This window comes from Schistocerca gregaria, chromosome 2 (assembly GCF_023897955.1).
Source record: "Schistocerca gregaria isolate iqSchGreg1 chromosome 2, iqSchGreg1.2, whole genome shotgun sequence".
NCBI classification, from domain to species: domain Eukaryota; kingdom Metazoa; phylum Arthropoda; class Insecta; order Orthoptera; family Acrididae; genus Schistocerca; species Schistocerca gregaria.
In genome coordinates this window covers 810,232,551-810,251,946 of record NC_064921.1, presented here as the reverse complement: position 1 = coordinate 810,251,946, position 19,396 = coordinate 810,232,551, and the positions used below count along the sequence as shown (strand labels likewise).

At 44.3% G+C, this 19,396-nt stretch overlaps 1 protein-coding gene across 1 annotated transcript in view; it reads right to left on the bottom strand.

The window, feature by feature from the left end:
* Positions 1-18,945, bottom strand: part of LOC126335109 (galactosylgalactosylxylosylprotein 3-beta-glucuronosyltransferase P-like) — a 171,614-nt gene extending 152,669 nt beyond the window's left edge. Inside the window, exon 1 of the mRNA XM_049998052.1 lies at positions 18,795-18,945. Coding sequence (XP_049854009.1) covers positions 18,795-18,932 — 138 coding nt within the window. The 5' untranslated portion in view covers positions 18,933-18,945. The remainder of the gene's footprint in view (positions 1-18,794) is intronic.
* Positions 18,946-19,396: the final 451 nt, after the last annotated feature.

The window sequence follows — 19,396 nt, the reverse complement described above, 5'->3', positions numbered from 1 at the left end:
ATGTTATAGATAAGATGTCACAGAAATTTTCCACAGATCACCAAACGTGTACTGCAAATCATGGAGAAGCAGTCAAAAAAAAAGCAATATGGGTATCGAAAAAATACATTTTTATGTGTGGAGATCGTTGTCATCCTATATATTTGTGGTGAGAGTTACAAATTCTGTATATTGTGTGTGGGAATGTACTTAGAAGTAGAAAAAATTTTTGTATTTGCAGTTAGTAGCGTCACCAAATCTACTCCAGTTCCTTACCAAATCTTGTACAAGACCTGTCCTGAACTATGGCCTTAACGTATGTAATGTCGTATCTATGTAATATAAGAAGTATCTTCGTTGTTTAAATTTTGAGTATCATGTCGCTCTTGTGAAGGGAACTAAGATACACTACTGGCCATTAAAATTGATACACCAAGAAGAAATGCAGATGATAAACGAGTATTCATTGGACAAATATATTACACTAGAACTGACATATGATTACATTTTCACGCAATTTGGGTGGATAGAACCTGAGAAATCAGTACCCAGAACAACCACCTCTGGGCGTAATAGCGGCCTTGATATGCCTTGGCACTGAGTCAAACAAGGCTCGGATGGCGAGTACAGGTACAGCTGCCCATGCAGCTTCAACACGATACCACACTTCATCAAGAGTAGTGACTGGCGTATTGTGACGGGCCAGTTGCTCGGCCACCATTGACCAGATGATTTCAGTTGGTGAGAGATCTGGTGAATGTGCTGGCCAGGGCAGCAGTCGAACATTTTCTGTATCCAGAAAGGCCCGTACAGGACCTGCAAAATGCGACCGTGCATTATCCCGCTGAAATGTAGGGTTTCGCAGGGATCGAATGAAGGGTACAGCCACGGGTCGTAAGCACATCTGAAATGTAACATCCACTGTTCAAAGTGCCGTCAATGCGAACAAGAGGTGACCGAGACATGTAACCAATGGCTCTCCATACCATCACGCAGGGTGATACGCCAGTATGGCGATGACGAATACGCGCTTCCAATGTGCGTTAACCGCGATGTCACCGAACACGGATGCGACCATCATGACGCTGTAAACACAACCTGGATTCATTCGAAAAAATGACGTTTTGCCATTCGTGTATCCAGGTTCGTCGTTGCGTACACCATCGCAGGCTCTCCTATGTGTGACGCAGCGTCAAGGGTAACCGCAGCCATGGTCTCCGAGCTGATAGTCCATGCTGCTGCAAACGTCGTCGAACTGTTCGTACAGATGGTTTTTTTCTTGAAAACGTCCCGATCTGTTGACTCAGGGATCGAGACGTGTCTGCACGATCCTTTACAGCCATGCGGACCTGATGCCTGCAATCTCGACTGCTAGTGGTACGAGGCCGTTGGGATCCAGCAAGGCGTTCCGTATTACCCTCCTGAACCCACCGATTCCATATTCTGCCAACAGTCATTGGATGTCGACCAACGCGGGGGGCAATGTCGCGATACGGTAAACAGCAATCGCGGTAGGCTACAATCCGGCCATTATCAAAGTCGGAAACGTGATGGTACGCATTTCACCTCCTTTCACGAGGCATCACAACAACGGTTCACCAGACAACGCCGGTCAACTGCTGTTTGCGTATGAGAAATCGGTTGGAAACTTTCCTCATGTCAGCATGTTGTAGGTGTCGCCACCGGCGTCAACGTTGTGTGAATGCTCTGAAAAGCTAATCATTTGCATATTATAACATCTTCTTCCTGTCTGTTAAGTTTCGCGTCTGGAGCACGGTATCTTCGTGGTGTAGCAATTTTAATGGTCAGTAGTGTATTTGGTTCATATTATGTGAAAGTCTCTGTGAGTGCAGCTATTAAGTGGGCGCAACATTGCCAGGCCGCCTAGTGTGCCAGCGCATCAGAAAGTATGGGACCTGCTACAACGGCAGGTGTTGCGGAGCCTTGCCATCAACCGCGAGCTAGTGTTGTGGCGAGCGGTCACGGCTGTTCCCACGCCAGAGGGGGCCGGATGCTGGTTTACCCCCAACCCCAGACTGTCGGCCGGCGCAGACAGCGTGGCGCGGCAGGGCATCGCCCTGGTCTCTCATCCAGGCCAAGCACCGGCGCGCAGCGCTGGGTTAGCGTGACGCAGAAGAGCGCCGCTCGCGCTCACACACACGAGATTTGGGCAGAGCCCGAAGCACGACTCAAAAACATTAATACGGTCTCACGACGGCTTGTCTCCTGGTGTGTAGAGATGTTACCATCTCAGGAAGATGGTTTTGCTGAGTTTCACGGCTCGGTGCGGTGCACCTGACCGCTTCCAAACAGCACATGAAGTGGACGTTCCCTGCTTGCTGAGTGGCTTTCTCGAGCTCGAATGTCCTGACGAACATTGCACGGATCTACCAACTGAGCTGTGCGCAAACGATGATGACGATGGTATGAAGACTGAAGTGACGTACCCTGAGGTTCAGAAGATACGCAGTCGTGGTAGCCGTTCCTTGCTTGCCGAGGGCGGTGCTAACAGAAGAGCCCTTTTTTGCCTCCCTCGGGAAGGAACGTCAAACGACCACGGTGTGCTAAGATGTCCTAGCGGAAGCATTGACTCCGGCCACGACGAAGCGCTTCCGCGAGGTTCGAAACTGCCGAGTGGGCGTGGCGAATAGGCAGTCATGCGTGCTGACAGCTACGTCGGCGGGAGGCGTTCTACCAATGAGGTCCTGCATTCTGTGGGACGACGGCGTGCGCTCTAGTGGATTCGGGGTTTATGTCACCGCACGATCAGTGAAGCGAAAGTGTTTTTTTTTGTGTTGTTGCCTGCATAATATGGATGTATGATTGTCTTGAGATAATCTGTCGAGGCGCGTATGTCTTTAGTGTGGAACGGCGTGTAGCTAGCTATGATGATAAACAAAGTGTCAAGGAAAGTTGCAACGTCATGCTTTCAAAACACCGATGTAATATTCTCTTGTCTAGATGTGCACACACGAGTTTAACCTTGTAGTATTGTGTTTTCTTTTTAAACCTGTATATTTTGTGTACCTTTTATGAATGTTTCTGTATTAATTATGCTTTTGTGTTGAATATCGTTATAACCGTGCATTCACGACTTTAATCTTGTAATTTTTTTCTAAACCTGTATATTTTGTGTACCTTTTATGTATGTTTCTGTGTTAATTATAATTTGCGTTGAATTTTGTTAAGCAATTTAATTTCCAATATTACTTTGATGACTGACAGAGGTCTCTCTTGTCACATACATTTCACGTTTTCTCTTCAAAATTTTATTTGAAATTCTTGTAATTTGGCTCTAGCATTGAGTAAGATGATCAGGAGACAGGTATTGATCACCTAATAATTATCACTTTTAACATCTGTTTCAGCAATTTTTAAGATGATATCCCTTCTTAGTTATTGCAATAAATTGGATGATATGATGTCAACTCACAATGTCATACATTTCATTTATCTTAACCTGTTGCTTTGCGGACCACACAGGATCACAACTACTGACTAAAGTCATTCAAAATTCATTTAAATATTGTAGATTAATCGTTCCTTTTGAGCTGCTGTTTGCCTGTCGCCTTAATCGTTTCTTGAGTTACGTTTGTTTCGAAGACTGTTGGCGAGTCTCCCAGCATGGCTAGAAAATTCACGGCACTGTCTTCTCTGGGATGTCTGCGGTGATGAAAGGGCCCTGTAGTCCCCTTTCATTAACACTGTATTTTCTTTCCAATGATACAGAACTCTCTGGCATGCGTGACCGAATGAATGTGGGTGTGTTTCATTTTGCTGTACAGTGGTTTAGTCTGCTGCAGCGAATCAGCGGTAGTCGTACAGAATGGCCAACCCTCGTAGTTTTCAGGTAGGCAAAGAGGTTTGCTCCCCTTCTGTGAAAGTTACCGGTGTTAGGTTGGTGGCGGAAGCCTCATCTCTGGGTTTTCCTGGACACGGGGTCGCGTGGGAGACGTTGGAGTGTGTGAGACGGTCAGTCTGCTTCCAGCGCTCCGAGGGTCTGCAGCCGAACTCGTTTCGAAGGAGGGTGAGTGGGTTTAACCGCGTGGCACGTTGTCTCCTAGCAAGAGGGGAGCTTTTAGCTTTTGGTTTCGTGTATCGTCTTATAAAGATAGTTTAACCTTGTCACAATAAGGAAAGCAAGGCTTTAGCAGACTTCAAGTTTGATTTCCAATGCAGACTTTGATCCGTAAGAAGAACGTAACACAAAGGGCTTACATAAGTAAGAATTGCACCCTCCGTTCAGTGTGAATGTTTGTCTGACTGCAACTGGGTCTGTATACGTTCTAATCTCTCCTGAACCTTAATAATTTTGCCTCTTCGAGAATTTTCCTTGTCTCATTTACCTAATGTCCGTTGGAAGGCATCCACGTGGTTTAATATTAGAGTTTATTGGTCACTGCCATTACCCTTTGTATAATCACACGTGCTTTCCGAAAAATGTTAATTGTTCGTGACTGCTTGGATTGATGTTGTTAAAACTTGGCCACGGCACATAGCAATTGTGTCTCCGCAAACCACGTGGGCATACGAGTGTATTGTGAATCGTGTACCGTTTCACAAGCAGTTGTACTTAGTTACCAGGCAACAGCATTTGTATTGATGCATTACCACAATGTTTTAAGGAATAAATAATTTTGCCGCCAATCTTCTCTTGTGTACCGATGTTACGTCTCTGTTACCTACGCAGTTTACCTTGTAGTTTCATTGTTAGCCCATCCACGGCGTTTCAATGCGCACAGGTCCAATGATTATTAGTGTTCCCTCTTTATTTAAAACTAATGCTTTAGAATAGATCTTGTTTTCAGGAGTGTTGCTGCAAGCCGCGCTTATGCACAGTGTCCACGCACTTTTTACTTTATTTTAATATTTGATTCACGGGAACTATGCCTGGATCATAATAATAATTACATCACATTCTCTGTGAGTGACTTTGTAATGATAGTTCTTTCATGAGTGTTTTATGAACAAGTTAATTATCTTTCCGACTCATCCCAGCCCGCATCTCGTGGTCGTGCGGTAGCGTTCTCGCTTCCCACTCCCGGGTTCGATTCCCGGCGTGGTCAGGGATTTTCTCTGCCTCATGGTGGCTGGGTGTTGTGTGATGTCCTTAGGGTAGTTAGGTTTAAGTAGTTCTAGGAGACTGATGACCATAGATGTTAAGTCCCATAGTGGTCAGAGCCATTTGAACCATTTTTTTGACTCATCCCAACTTCTTATTTGTCGATGTGACTAGAGTTGGCGGTGACCCAATCTTTTACGTTGATTTAATGTCAGATAGCATTTTCTTATTCAAAGTGCGCGTGGCTGTTTTAGCCATCTTGATACATTGAAAGTGCACTTCACGCACCTTTCACATAGCGACCTTTTATACACGCTAGTTACAATTACACTGCGTGAAGTGTTTGACACAGCACTGATAGATCTAAGTCGAACAAGGCCCCGAGAGTAGACAACATTCCATTAGAATTATTGATAGCCTTGGGAGAGCCTGCCCTGACAAAACTCTACCATCTGGTGTGGAAGATGTATGAGACATGCGAAATATCCTCAGACTTCAAGAAGAATATAATAATTCCAATCTTAAAGAAAGCAGGTGTTGACAGATGAGAAAATTACCGAACTACCAGTTTAATAAGCCACGGCGGCAAAATATTAGCCCGCATCTCGTGGTCGTGCGGTAGCGTTCTCGCTTCCCACGCCCGGGTTCCCGGGTTCGATTCCCGGCGGGATTGGGGATTTTCTCTGCCTCGTGATGGCTGGGTGTTGTGTGATGTACTTAGGTTAGTTAGGTTTAAGTAGTTATATGTTCTAGGGGACTGATGACCATAGGTGTTAAGTCCCATAGTGCTCAGAGCCATTTGAACCATTTTTTTGCAAAATATTAACACGAATTCTTTACAGACGAATGGAAAAACTGGTAAAAGCCGACCTTGGGGATGATAAGTTTGGATTCCGTAGAAATTTTGGAACACGTGAGGAAATACTGATCTTGCGACTTATCTTAGAAGATAGATGGTGGTGGTGGTAGTGGTGGTTAGTGTTTAACGTCCCGTCGACAACGAGGTCATTAGAGACGGGGAAGATAGATTAAGGAAAGGCAAACCTACAGTGGTAGTACTTGTAGACTTAGAGAAAGCTTTTGACAATGTTAACTGGAATACTCTCTTTCAAATTCTGAAGATGACAGGAGTTAAATACAGGGAGCGAAAGGCTACTTACAATTTGTACAGGAACCAGATGGAAGCTTCAGAGTCGAGGGGCATGAGAGGGAAGCAGTGGTTGGGAAGGGAGTGAGACAGGGTTGTAGCCTATCCCCGATTTTATTCAATCTGTATATTGAGCAAGCAGTAATGGAAACAAAAGAAAAATTCGGAGTAGGAATTAAAATCATTGGAGAAGGATAAAAACTTTGAGGTTCGCCGATGACACTGTAATTCTGTCAGAGACAGCAAAGGACCTGGAAGAGCAGTTGAACAGAGTGGACAATGTCTTGAAAGGAGGATATAAGATGAACATCAACAAAATCAAAACGAGAGTAATGGAATGTAGTCGAATTAGGTCGGGTGATGCTGAGGAAATTAGATTAGGAAACAAGACACTTAAAGTAGTAGATGAGTTTTGCTATTTAAGTATGAAAATAACTGATGATGGTCCAAGTAGAGAGAATATAAAATTTAGACTGGCAATGGCAAGGAAAGCGTTTCTGAAGAAGAGAAATTTGTGAAGATCGAGTACAGGTTTACGTGTCAGGAAGCTGTTTCTGAAAGTATTTGTGTGGAGTGTAGCCATGTATGGAAGTGAAACGTGGACGATAAATAGTTTAGGCGAGAAGAGAATAGAAGCTTTCGAAACGTGGTGCTACAGAAGATTAGATGACTAGATCACATAACAAATGAGGAGGTATTGAATAGAATTGGGGAGAAGAGAAATTTGTGGCACAACTTGACTAGGAGAAGGGATCGCTTGGTAGGGCATATTCTGAGGCACAGGATCACCGATTTAGTAATGGAGGGTAGCGTGAAGGGTAAAAATTGTAGAGGGATACCGAGAGATGAATACACTAAGCAGCTTCAGAACGATGTAGGTTGCAGTAGGTACTGGGAGATGAAGAAGCTTGCACAGGATAGAGTAGCGTGGAGAGCTGCATGACACCAGTCTCTGGACTGAAGACCACAACAACAACAACATGCTGAACTTTTAAATTATTATAATATGAATATGTTTCTGAAATAAGTAAGTTCGTTAAAAGCTGGTTCATGCTGAGAGCTTTTGTATTTGTAACATGTAAACGATGTAGGGACGTCCATCCGCAACGAAGTGGCATGGCGCGATGTAGAAGGTTGGTTTTGCGGTCGAACTGAACCGCTCTTTTGTGTGAACGACACGCAGTCGGAGTATATGGCTAGCCTTAGCACGGTACACTTCGACGATGCTGAGAAAGGCAATTGGAAGCTGCATTATAAGGGATTTGCCTCGGATGTGGATGTGGCTATTATTTGTCATTCACGGCGTAATGGAATGGCTCTAAAATGCTGAAAATCCGACGCCAAGGAGAGATTTTATAGAGCGTTCGTACATCAAGATCAGTGAGTACAGTTAGCCGCCGTGTTGCCTGGCATCAATCTTCGCCACTGCTTCACAAACTTCATACATTCAGGTAAGTTATGTCTACTGGCATGGACCAGTTAATTTGTGTGTTGTTTCAGTAATAATCACATAAAACATGAATTCGTGTCCGTAAACATATTTTCAATGCTGATCACAAACCTACGCAGGGTCCTCACCTAAGTTCTGTTAAAAGAGTATCCTGATGAGGAATTCTCGCATTCACCTCTTTAAAAGTGATTTTTCATCTGAAGTAAACGGAATAGTAAAAGTTAAAAGCTAAAACCACAAAAGTGAAGTTGGATAAGCTTTTGTTAAACTAACGTTACTTTATTATAAAACATAGTTTTATAGGATTACAGCGCAATATTGTGTAAATATTATTGCAAAGAATACCTGTTTCACAGATAATTAAAGCTCATGTACATATAAGTCTTTAATGAACAGGTTTAAGATAGTATCGTTAGAAGAAAAATTACGGACAATTTTAAAGAACGTGTATTTTTGGTACCCATCATGGAAGATTCCTTTTTTGAAGTTAATTAAACCCAGTGTTGTATTTTATTGTCTTGCAAATATATGAACTACCCCAAGTGAAGTGAATGATTAGCTTTTAGAGTTAATCTTCACTATTGTAATAATCAAAGAGCTTTGATTAGTGAAACTATACTAGTTTATAGGTCACCATCACATTCTCCACCTATTAAGAAAAAATCGAAATACTTCTGTTACTAAGGAAAGTTGCTACATGCAGAGGAGCTTCAACAGTTGTTCACGTTTATTTGTGTTTTTCATGTCAGTCAAGATAGAAGCCCCTCATGTTCAATATTAGTTCTGCATCTCATGCAGTGACGTTTCAGTATTTGATTAAGTAATGCTCTTGAATGTGGGCGGCATAATTTACAGGGGTGTGTGTTTGTTATTGACAACTGCTGCTACACACAATACAGATTGCACTGTGTCAGTTTGTATACTGTTTGCTATTCAAAGGGAAATCTCAACAAAATTAACTTCAATAACTAATATTTAGTTTTCTCAAATATATATATATTTCCAAATTAATGTGCCTAATCTGGCTGGCGACCGCTCATTATTTTTTTAATTCCCTTATGATTTTTCCACTTTCGTTCACTCCCAAGATTAAAGCCCGTTTTGTTCTTCTGTTATTTCATTAAAATCGAAATTATAGCCCGATACCCTTGTCCATAGACACACGCGCGGTCAATCTTCGAAATCCTCTCAGAGGGTAACATTAGCGTGTTTCACGGCACGTTAGTGTTACAGGTTTTCTAGGTATTTTCGTTAGTAAATAAAACGAAATAAAAATGTAAGTACTATCCACCCAAACAACAAAGTAAACTTAATAAATTCGTTTGTGCTAGCGAAAACTTTAAGTAAAACCTATAGGAAGGAGTAAAAGAAATTTTGTTAAATTTTTATTACTCAAATGGAAATCAGTAAAATCGTAGAACCCGGCCAACTGATTCAATGCTGGTTTGCAGTGATAATCATAATACTGTGATGGTTAATTCTGCCACTGATGTAAACTTCGGAAAATACCGCTGTCACTGAGTTGTTAAAGAAGAAAAGTAACAACGCCATCTGTTGGTTGTTTACTGTACCACGAGACTAACAGCGCCATCTATTGGTTCTTTGGAATCCTGCGTCCTGATGACTAACGGTCTGAACTACTAACGAGGAAAACAGGGAAAATGCCATAACCCAGTTTCCCAGAAACTTCGCTCGGAGGAATAGAAGTCAGAATAAACCAGTGCGTGTCTCGGCTTATCTAGAGATACTCGGCCGTTTCTGAGAAAACGACAGCCAATGTTTTTTCGAGTGCCTCTCGACACCCAAGTACTTCACACGAATAGGTGTATCAGCAGCTATCGCCGCTGTTTTACATTTTAGCGCCCCTTGCCTGAAAACCGATTGTTGTTTTTATTTTAGTTTTAATTTTTTTTCTTTGACCTACCCATGCCCGTAGAAGATTAATGCACGGAGTGTAAAACATCAATTGAAGACCTAATCTGAAAATGAGTCCGTGATCATATTTTGATACTTTATTTTGCAGGTCCGTCTTGATCGAACAAATATTTACACATCACTATTACCAGTTTCGGCTACTGCCATCTTCAGATCTGTTACAAACAAAAATAGTGTGCAACCGACTAAGTTCAGTTTGCTGATGCTAAATCTATAAAAGGCCTGGTACTACATAAAGATAAATAGTGTTTACATGATTAACCGCCGCGCGGGATTAGCCGAGCGGTCTTGGGCGCTGCAGTCATGGAATGTGCGGCTGGTCCCAGAGGAGGTTCAAGTCCTCTCTCGGGCATGGGTGTCTGTCCTTAGGATAATTTAGGTTAATCGGTGTCTAAGCTTAGGGACTGATGACCTTAGCAGTTAAGTCCCATAAGATTTGACACACTTTTGAACATGATTAACAGCCGTATATACCAGCTATAGATACCATAAAATATTCTGATGTTGCATCAACGTCAAACTAGATATGCAGGTACATAGTAGGTGCTGGTAAAGATCAGAATGCGTCTGGTATTTATACAAAAAACTGAGGCCAGCAGAGGGCACTATAGCTAGGGTAAATGATTAACCAGTATCGCAAAATTAATGGTTAAAATGCATTGTCATTGATTAAAATTAGTTCACATGGCACGACGAGCTTCTGACAATAAACCATGTACTGACATACTATACGTGGAATTAGATCCATACTTAAAATCCACGTAGAAAGTGCAAATATCAATATTGTGAAGCTCCTAGGCTGGCAAAGTAAAACATACAACTGTGTACAAGCCAGTATAACAGGGTTTAAGAGTAAAATCACATCTATAAAACGAAATCTTCCAGCGTAACAAAACAATTACCAAAACCGTAAGTATAAGGTAATTAACGGAACAGTAACTCTCAATTAAAAGTTAAATAATCCGTAGTCAATAATACGTCCAGAGTGGGATCTCAATGGTGGCACGTCGTGGCTTCTCTGTATGACGTTCTTGCTTTCTGCGGCGCAGCTTGCAGAGGAAGGTCCAGTCTGCTCGTCACTGGCGGCCGACGCACACAAACGTACGCCAAACCGCTGGACTCGACGCTGCCCAAACCAATTGGATTCTGAATACATCAGAATAAGCATTACGGTTAAACTCATTCTGTTCAGTCAGTCCGGTTGTTGTTTTCTGTGTACATAAATTTCCATTTCCTCCAGTATGTATGTATGGTACACATGGCTGTCAATCATGTAAACAACCTTTATGTTTCTTATGTAGCACCAGGCCATTTATACATTTAGTGTCAGCAAAACGTAGTTGGTTGCACCCTGTTTTTGTTTGTAACAGATCAGAAGATGGATGAATCGAAACTGGTAATAGTGAAGTGTTAAAGTTTGTGTGATCAAGACGGACCTGTAAAATAAAGACGTGTAAGACAATAAATGAATAGAAAAAATTGAAACTGTTTTCAAATAAATTCCTGTTGTGTGTCTTGCTAATAAAACGGTGTAGTAAGTAAAGAAACATGAATGTTTTAGTTGGACCACTTTTTTCGCTTTGTGATAGATGGCGCTGTAATATTCACAAACATATGGCTCACAATTTTCGACGTACAGTTGCTAACATGGAGGTTTTTTAAATTAAAATACAGGACGTAGGTACGTTTGAACATTTTATTTCGGTTGTTCCAGGGTAATACATGTACCTCTATGAACTTATCATTTCTCAGAACGCATGCTGTTACAGCGTGATTACCCGTAATTACCACATTAATGCAATAAATGCTCAAAATGTCTGTCGACCTCAACGCATTTGGCAATAGGTGTAACGACATTCCTCTCAACAGCGAGTAGTTCGCCTTCCGTAATGTTCGCACAGGCGCTGATGCTTGTTGTCAGGCGTTTTCGGTGGATCACGATAGCAAATATCCTTCAACTTTTCTCACAGAAAGAAATCCGGAGCAGTCAGATCCGGTGAACGTGCGAGCCATGCTTCGACGATCAATCCACCTGTCATGAAATATGCTATTCAATACCGCTTCAATCGCACGCGAACTAAGTGCCGGACATCCATCATGTTTGAAGTACATCGTCATTCTGTCACGTTGTGAAACATCTTGTAGTAACATAGGTAGAACATAACGTAGGAAATGAGCATACATTGCACTATTTAGATTGCCATCGATAAAATTATCCTTCCTCCCATAATTCCGCGCCATACATTGACCCGCCAAGGTCGCTGATGTACCACTTGTCGCACCCATCGTGGATTTTTCGTTGCCCAATAGTGCATATTATGCCGGTTTACGTTAACGCTGTTGGTGAATGAAGCTTCGTCGCTAAATAGAACGCGTGCAAAAAATCTGTCATCGTCCCGTAATTTCTCCTGTGCCCAGTAGCAGAACTGTACACCACGTTCAAAGTCGTCGCCATGCAATTCCTGGTGCATAGAAATATGGTACGGGTGCAATCGATGTTGATGTGGCATTCTCAACAACGACGTTTTTGAGATTCCCGTTTCTCACGTAGTTTGTCTGCTACTGATGTGCGGATTAGCCGCTACGGCAGCTGAAACACCTACTTGGGCATCATCATTTGTTGCAGGTCGTGGTTGACGTTTCACATGTTGCTGAACACTTCCTGTTTCCTTAAATAATGTAACTATCCGGCGAACGGTCCGGACAGTTGGATGATGTCGTCCAGGATACCGAGCATCATTCATAGCACGCGCCCGTTGGGCATTTTGATCACAACAGCCATACATCAACACGATATCAACCTTTTCCGCAACTGGTAAACGGTTCGTTTTAACACGGGTAATGTATCACGAAGCATATACCGTCCGCACTGGCGGGTTATGTGCCACCAGGTACTTACACGTTGCGACTATTACAGCGCCATCTATCACAAAGCGAAAAAAGTGGCCCAACTAAAACATTCATACTTCTTTACGTACTATACGAATATATAAAAAAAATGGAGGCTCCTTTTTTTAAAAAAACGCAGTTGATATCCGTTTGACCTATGTCAGCGCCATCTAGAGGGCCAACCATAGCGCCATCTGGTTTCCCCCTTCAAGCTAGACAAGTTCCGTTCTTTGTAGTTTTTCGGTTTGAAGCTTATTTTGTGAAATACACTCCTGGAAATTGAAATAAGAACACCGTGAATTCATTGTCCCAGGAAGGGGAAACTTTATTGACACATTCCTGGGGTCAGATACATCACATGATCACACTGACAGAACTACAGGCACATAGACACAGGCAACAGAGCATGCACAATGTCGGCACTAGTACAGTGTATATCCACCTTTCGCAGCAATGCAGGCTGCTATTATCCCATGGAGACGATCGTAGAGATGCTGGATGTAGTCCTGTGGAACGGTTTGCCATGCCATTTCCACCTGGCGCCTCAGTTGGACCAGCGTTCATGCTGGACGTGCAGACCGCGTCAGACGACGCTTCATCCAGTCCCAAACATGCTCAATGGGGGACAGATCCGGAGATCTTGCTGGCCAGGGTAGTTGACTTACACCTTCTAGAGCACGTTGGGTGGCACGGGATACATGCGGACGTGCATTGTCCTGTTGGAACAGCAAGTTCCCTTGTCGGTCTGGGAATGGTAGAGCGATGGGTTCGATGACGGTTTGGATGTACCGTGCACTATTCAGTGTCCCCTCGACGATCACCAGAGGTGTACGGCCAGTGTAGGAGATCGCTCCCCACACCATGATGCCGGGTGTTGGCCCTGTGTGCCTCGGTCGTATGCAGTCCTGATTGTGGCGCTCACCTGCACGGCGCCAAACATGCATATGACCATCATTGGCCCCAAGGCAGAAGCGACTCCATTCGTCCCTCCATTCACGCCTGTCGCGACACCACTGGAGGCGGGCTGCACGATGTTGGGGCGTGAGCGGAAGACGGCCTAACGGTGTGCGGGACCGTAGCCCAGCTTCATGGAGACGGTTGCGAATGGTCCTCGCCGATTCCCCAGGAGCAACAGTGTCCCTAATTTGCTGGGAAGTGGCGGTGCGGTCCCCTACGGCACTGCGTACGATCCTACGGTCTTGGCGTGCATCCGTGCGTCGCTGCGGTCCGGTCCCAGGTCGACGGGCACGTGCACCTTCCGCCGACCACTGGCGACAACATCGATGTACTGTGGAGACCTCACGCCCCACGTGTTGAGCAATTCGGCGGTACGTCCACCCGGCCTCCCGCATGCCCACTATACGCCCTCGCTCAGAGTCCGTCAACTGCATATACGGTTCACGTCCACGCTGTCGCGGCATGCTAACAGTGTTAAAGACTGCGATGGAGCTCCGTATGCCACGGCAATCTGGCTGACAGTGACGGCGGCGGTGGACAAATGCTGCGCAGCTAGCGCCATTCGACGGCGAACACCGCGGTTCCTGGTGTGTCCTCTGTGCCGTGCGTGTGATCATTGCTTGTACAGCCCTCTCGCAGTGTCCGGAGCAAGTATGGTGGGTCTGACACACCGGTGTCAATGTGTTCTTTTTTCCATTTCCAGGAGTGTATTTGGCCCGGTCACTGTCAATGGACCACCGTGTATTTAGATAAGCCGACGCACGTGTTCGCCTGTTTTGACCGCTCTTGCACTGAGCGAAGTTTCTGGGAAATCTGTTCAAGTTGTTCATGTGGCTCTGAGCACAATTGGACTGAGGTCTTCAGTCACCTAGAACGTAGAACTACTTAAACCTAACCAACCTAAGAACATCACACACATTCACGCCCGAGGCAGGATTCGAACCTGCGACCGTAACTGTCGCGCGGTTCCAGACTGAAGCGCCATTCCGGTCGGCTCTGGGAAATCGGGCGATGGCACTTAGCGTTCTTGCTTTGTAAGCTGAGTTGACGATTTTAGATTAAACATTAAGTTGCTATTCCTTTTTGCGTGATTCTATTCTGATTAAATTAATTGTAACACCTCAAATGCAGATAAAATTCCTTCTGTACCATCCTAAACTTTCGTCATTTAATTTCCGTTGATAACTTGCACTGAAACTGATTCTGAAACTGTAAGCTGTATCACAGAAACAATTTTTGATAGGTAATCGATGTAATAGCGTATTTATTTCTGAGTGTATATAATTGATTGTAATTATAATGAAAACATTGTAAATTGCTGGGTAATAGCCAAGGGAACGTTATTTCAGTGTATCGACAGTAACGACGAAATAGTAGTACCTGCGTCGTTGTTTATCTTTGCGTGTGGAGAGTCTCTGTCACGCTGCGAGCAGAGAGGAGGCAGAGCGGCTTGAGTGATGAAAGAGTGCGGAAGTGTTCGCTGGGCGCTCCCGCCGACGCTTTGTGCAGCTATTCCCGCGGCAGCGCAGACGCGCCTGATTCGTTAACCCGCGGGTATTGAGAGCACGGTAGAAGTGGATTGGCGGAGGAAGCTGCAATTCTAACTGTTGCCTGTCCCGTAATTGCCCGTCGCTCTGGACACGACTCGGGCTTCTTGCCGAAGAGCAACAACGGCAACTCAACACTGTGGTCGCCTACATTCTTCGTGTCTGCACAGATACAACATCGTAAGAGTGTCAAGTGACAGATACAATAATGTAGAGGCTTTACCCAGCTTATTTCGTCCAGGAGTTTGAGTAACTTGAATAATAACTTTCAATAATTAAAACTTATAGGTCACCTGCGTTTTCATTGTCCTCAGACATTATTACCAAGCAGGGTCCCTCCTCCTTTCCATGCAATTACCGAGTGTCGCAAGAATATAAAAACTGATTAACTATTTACTGCCGGTTTTGTGTGTTTGCTAATGACCAGCTTCAGTCTAAATTTTCTGCATCAGTAAGTGTTCGTTCTTGTATTGCATAACAGAGGCTAAACAAATTTGCAGATTTTAGTATTAATTTAATTAACTAAAGATACAGCACAAATTAAGAGTGCGCAATTTCTTTTATTCTGTATTTAGCTTAGCGAGTGACTTCTGCTCGCTTGGTATGTATTTGATTATTGGTATTTTAAAAATAAAATCCGTTGCTCGTTTGCTTAATGTAAATTCGATTCAATCTTTCAATAATTAAAAGTAGATTAGTTGCCCTTTTCTAAATTTTGCATTACATTACACTGAGGTTACTAAAATCTATTTTTTTACATAACAACGTTTAAGTTAAGCCACTCATTTATTTTACCAGTAACTCCATTTACTTTCACTTTCAAAATGGAGTATTTCAGAATAAATAACCGCAGACTCAGTGCTTTCTGATTCATTTATTTTCTCGTGAACTTTTGTGCTTTGGAAAAGCGTGACAACCTTCTGTTGCTAGGCCAGTATCTGTTTGCTTAAATTTCTTTGCCACTAACTTTCTCAAGATTCTGGAAATTCATTGCCACACGGGGGTGGCGACCGTTTTATTATTCCCTTCGTATCTAACCAGCGTTTTCTTTGTATATCAGTGATTTTTGTAGTAAGTATTACGTGGTACCCTTCCCCCCCCCCCCCCCCCCGATTGCACTATATCTCACCCATTTTAAAATTATCGTCAGTATTTAGCTTAAGTGTAGAATAGATTCCTCTTTTAGATGAGTCTTTTGCAGATTTTCCTTCAACTAACCGGTGTTATTTTCCTTCGGTAACGATAGCTTTATTCACTGCAAAATTTCATTATGCATATTCGATCACGGTCATTTATATAGCAATCCAGTAGACGGATTAGGGAGGTGAAGATTAAAAAATCCTATACGCTGTCCGAAGCTATCCACACGTTCCTGTGAACACCCTGTGAAAATTCGTCTATAGTTTTGGAGATGAGCGTGTTCAAACAGAAAAACAGACAGAACGGCTTGCAGTTTTATCAATAGCATACACTGATAAGCCAAAACATTATGTTGAACGCCACCTGGTGGCGTTGTGGGCACGTGACGCGGTAACGAGATTATGTAAGCTGAGCAGACACGGACGGGGAAAGGGGTCACCCTAACGAAGATATCGGCTACAAATGGGGAAATTCATTGAGATAAGCGATTTTGACAAAGGACAGATTATTATTACACAGAGCCTTTGAACCAGTATCTCGAAAACGGCGTAGCTGGTCGAATGTTCACGTGTTACTGTCGTGAGCATCCATGGACAGAGGTAGAAGGGCAGTGAAACTACCACTAGGCGCTAAGTTATTGTACGTCAACTACTTTTCACAGAATCTGGAGTTTGGAGACTTGTCTGCTCTGTAAAGTAAAACAGGTGGTGATCTGTGGTCTCCCTGCCGAAAGAGCACAATGTTGGTGCACGCACAAGTGTTCATCGAACATTGTTGAACAACGAAGTCCGCGGCAGAGCACCCCTACGTGCTGACCTGTTGACCCAACATCGTCAATTACGATTGCAGTGGACACAGTACCATCGAGATTTGGCCATCGATCAATGGAAACATATCGATTCTTCGGATAAATCACATTTTTGGTACGCTAGGTCGACTATCGTATCCACAAACGTCAGGCTGGTGGGAGCATTCTCCTGCGCTTGCATGGGACCTGTGGTAGTAATGGAAGACACGGTGATAGCGGAGATCCACCTGCATCCCTTCATGCTTGATGTCTTCCCCGTCGGCGATTCATCTTTCAGCAGTATAATTGTCCGTGTCTCGAAGCCGGATCCGTGCTATTGTGGTTTGGGGAGCACTACAGTGAACTCATGTTGATATCTTGGCTACAAAATTCGCCTGATGTAAATCCGATGGGACCCATCCGTGTCGCTATTGCGCGCCATTGCCGAGTATGCAAATCAGCACCCCGTTATTTACGCGAATTACATGACCGGTGCGTAGACGTCTAGTGCCGCATACCTGCACAGACTTACCAAGATGAAGGGTATCAGACGGATGCCATCTTCCTTGACTTCCGGAAAGCGTTTGACTCGGTGCCCCACTGCAGACTCCTAACTAAGGGTACGAGCATATGGGATTGGTTCCCAAATATGTGTGTTGCTCGAAGACTTCTTAAGTAATAGAATCCAGTACGTTGTCGTCGATGGTGAGTGTTCATCGGAGGTGAGGGTATCATCTGGAATGCCCCAGGGAAGTGTGGTAGGTCCGCTGTTGTTTTCTATCTACATAAATGATCTTTTGGATAGGGTGGATAGCAATGTGCTGCTATTTGCTGATGATGCTGTGGTGTACGGGAAGGTGTCGTCGTTGAGTGACTGTAGGAGGATACAAGATAACTTGAACAGGATTTTTGATTGGTGTAAAGAATGACAGCTAACTCTAAATATAGATAAATGTAAATTAATGCAGGTGAATAGGAAAAAGAATCCCGTAATGTTTGAGTACTCCATTAGTAGTGTAGCGCTTGACACAGTCACGTCGATTGAATATTTTGCCGTAACATTGCAGAGCTATATGAAGTGGGACAAGCATGTAACGGCAGTTGTGGGGAAGGCGGATAGTCGTCTTCGGTTCATTGGTAGAATTTTGGGAAGATGTGGTTCATCTGTAAAGGAGACCGCTTATAAAACACTAAAACGACCTATTCTTGAGTACTGCTCGTGCGTTTGGGATCCTTATCAGGTCGGATTGAGGGAGGACATAGAAGTAATTCAGAGGCGGGCTGCTAGATTTGTTACTGGTAGGTTTGATCATCACGCGAGTGTTACGGAATTGCTTCAGGAACTCGGGTGGGAGTCTCTAGAGGAAAGGAGGCGTTCTTTTCGTGAATCGCTACTGAGGAAATTTAGAGAACCAGCATATGAGGCTGACTGCAGTACAATTTTACTGACGCCAACTTACATTTCGCGGAAAGACGACAAAGGTAGGATAAGAGAGATTAGGACTCGTACAGAGGCATATAGGCAGTCATTTTTCCCTCGTTCTGTCTGGGAGTGGGATGGAAGAGAAGGTGCTAGTTGTGGTACGAGGTACCATCAGCCACGCACCGTATGGTGGATTGCGGAGTATGTATGTAGATGCAGATGAAGAAAAGGTCGGATCCCTGGTACGAGAATCAGCGATGTATTTCGTTCCAAAGACGGACAAACAAACTGTTAAGTAGATGGTCATAATGATTTGGCTTATCAGTGTAGAAGTTCACAGTTCAGAGGCGTGATAGAAGTAAGACAGCTGCGAGTAGTGTACGCTGTTTGCATGCGTGGTACAGGTGCACGCACGGCCACTAGTGATCAGTCGTGTGAATGGCCAGCCGCGGAAGAGCCGTGGCCCCTGCCTGCCTACCTGCAGGGCCGCCCCGCGCCACCCCGAGCAGTAGTAGGCGAGCAGCAGCAGCACCGACAGCAGGCCGGCGGTGAGCAGCCAGCAGGCGGGCAGCCGGAGGACCCGCGGCTGCTGGCGGTGGGGGCCGGCAGCGTCCATGGCGGCGACTGCCACTGCGCTGCCCACGGCCACCCGCGCCGCGCCGGCGCGACTTCCCGCCTCCTTATCACCTACCGCGCCGCGCGTGTATCTGCACGGCGACGTCTGCGCTCACCTGTAGTAAAAATAAGAAAATCAGCCTAGTTGCGATTACATCTCAAGCACCGAGCGTTCCGTATAAACATGACCGTTTATATAAGTGGTTCATCCATCTCGGGAATCCATAATTTAATCGACTTTTGCCTGCTGCCGATATCCATACTGGTAAGGTATTAAAGTATGTGACTGCATTGATTTAGACGCCTAAATATTTTACACTGCAAGGGACTGTGAACCTTGCAAGAGAAAGTCCCCGTCACACCCCTCCAGATTTAGTGGTAAGAGAACCCAGTGCGCAGTCCGTCAAAAACAGTGCAGATCGAGCAAGAAAACAAGAAGTTAGTGTACTGGACCGGGAAAAAAAT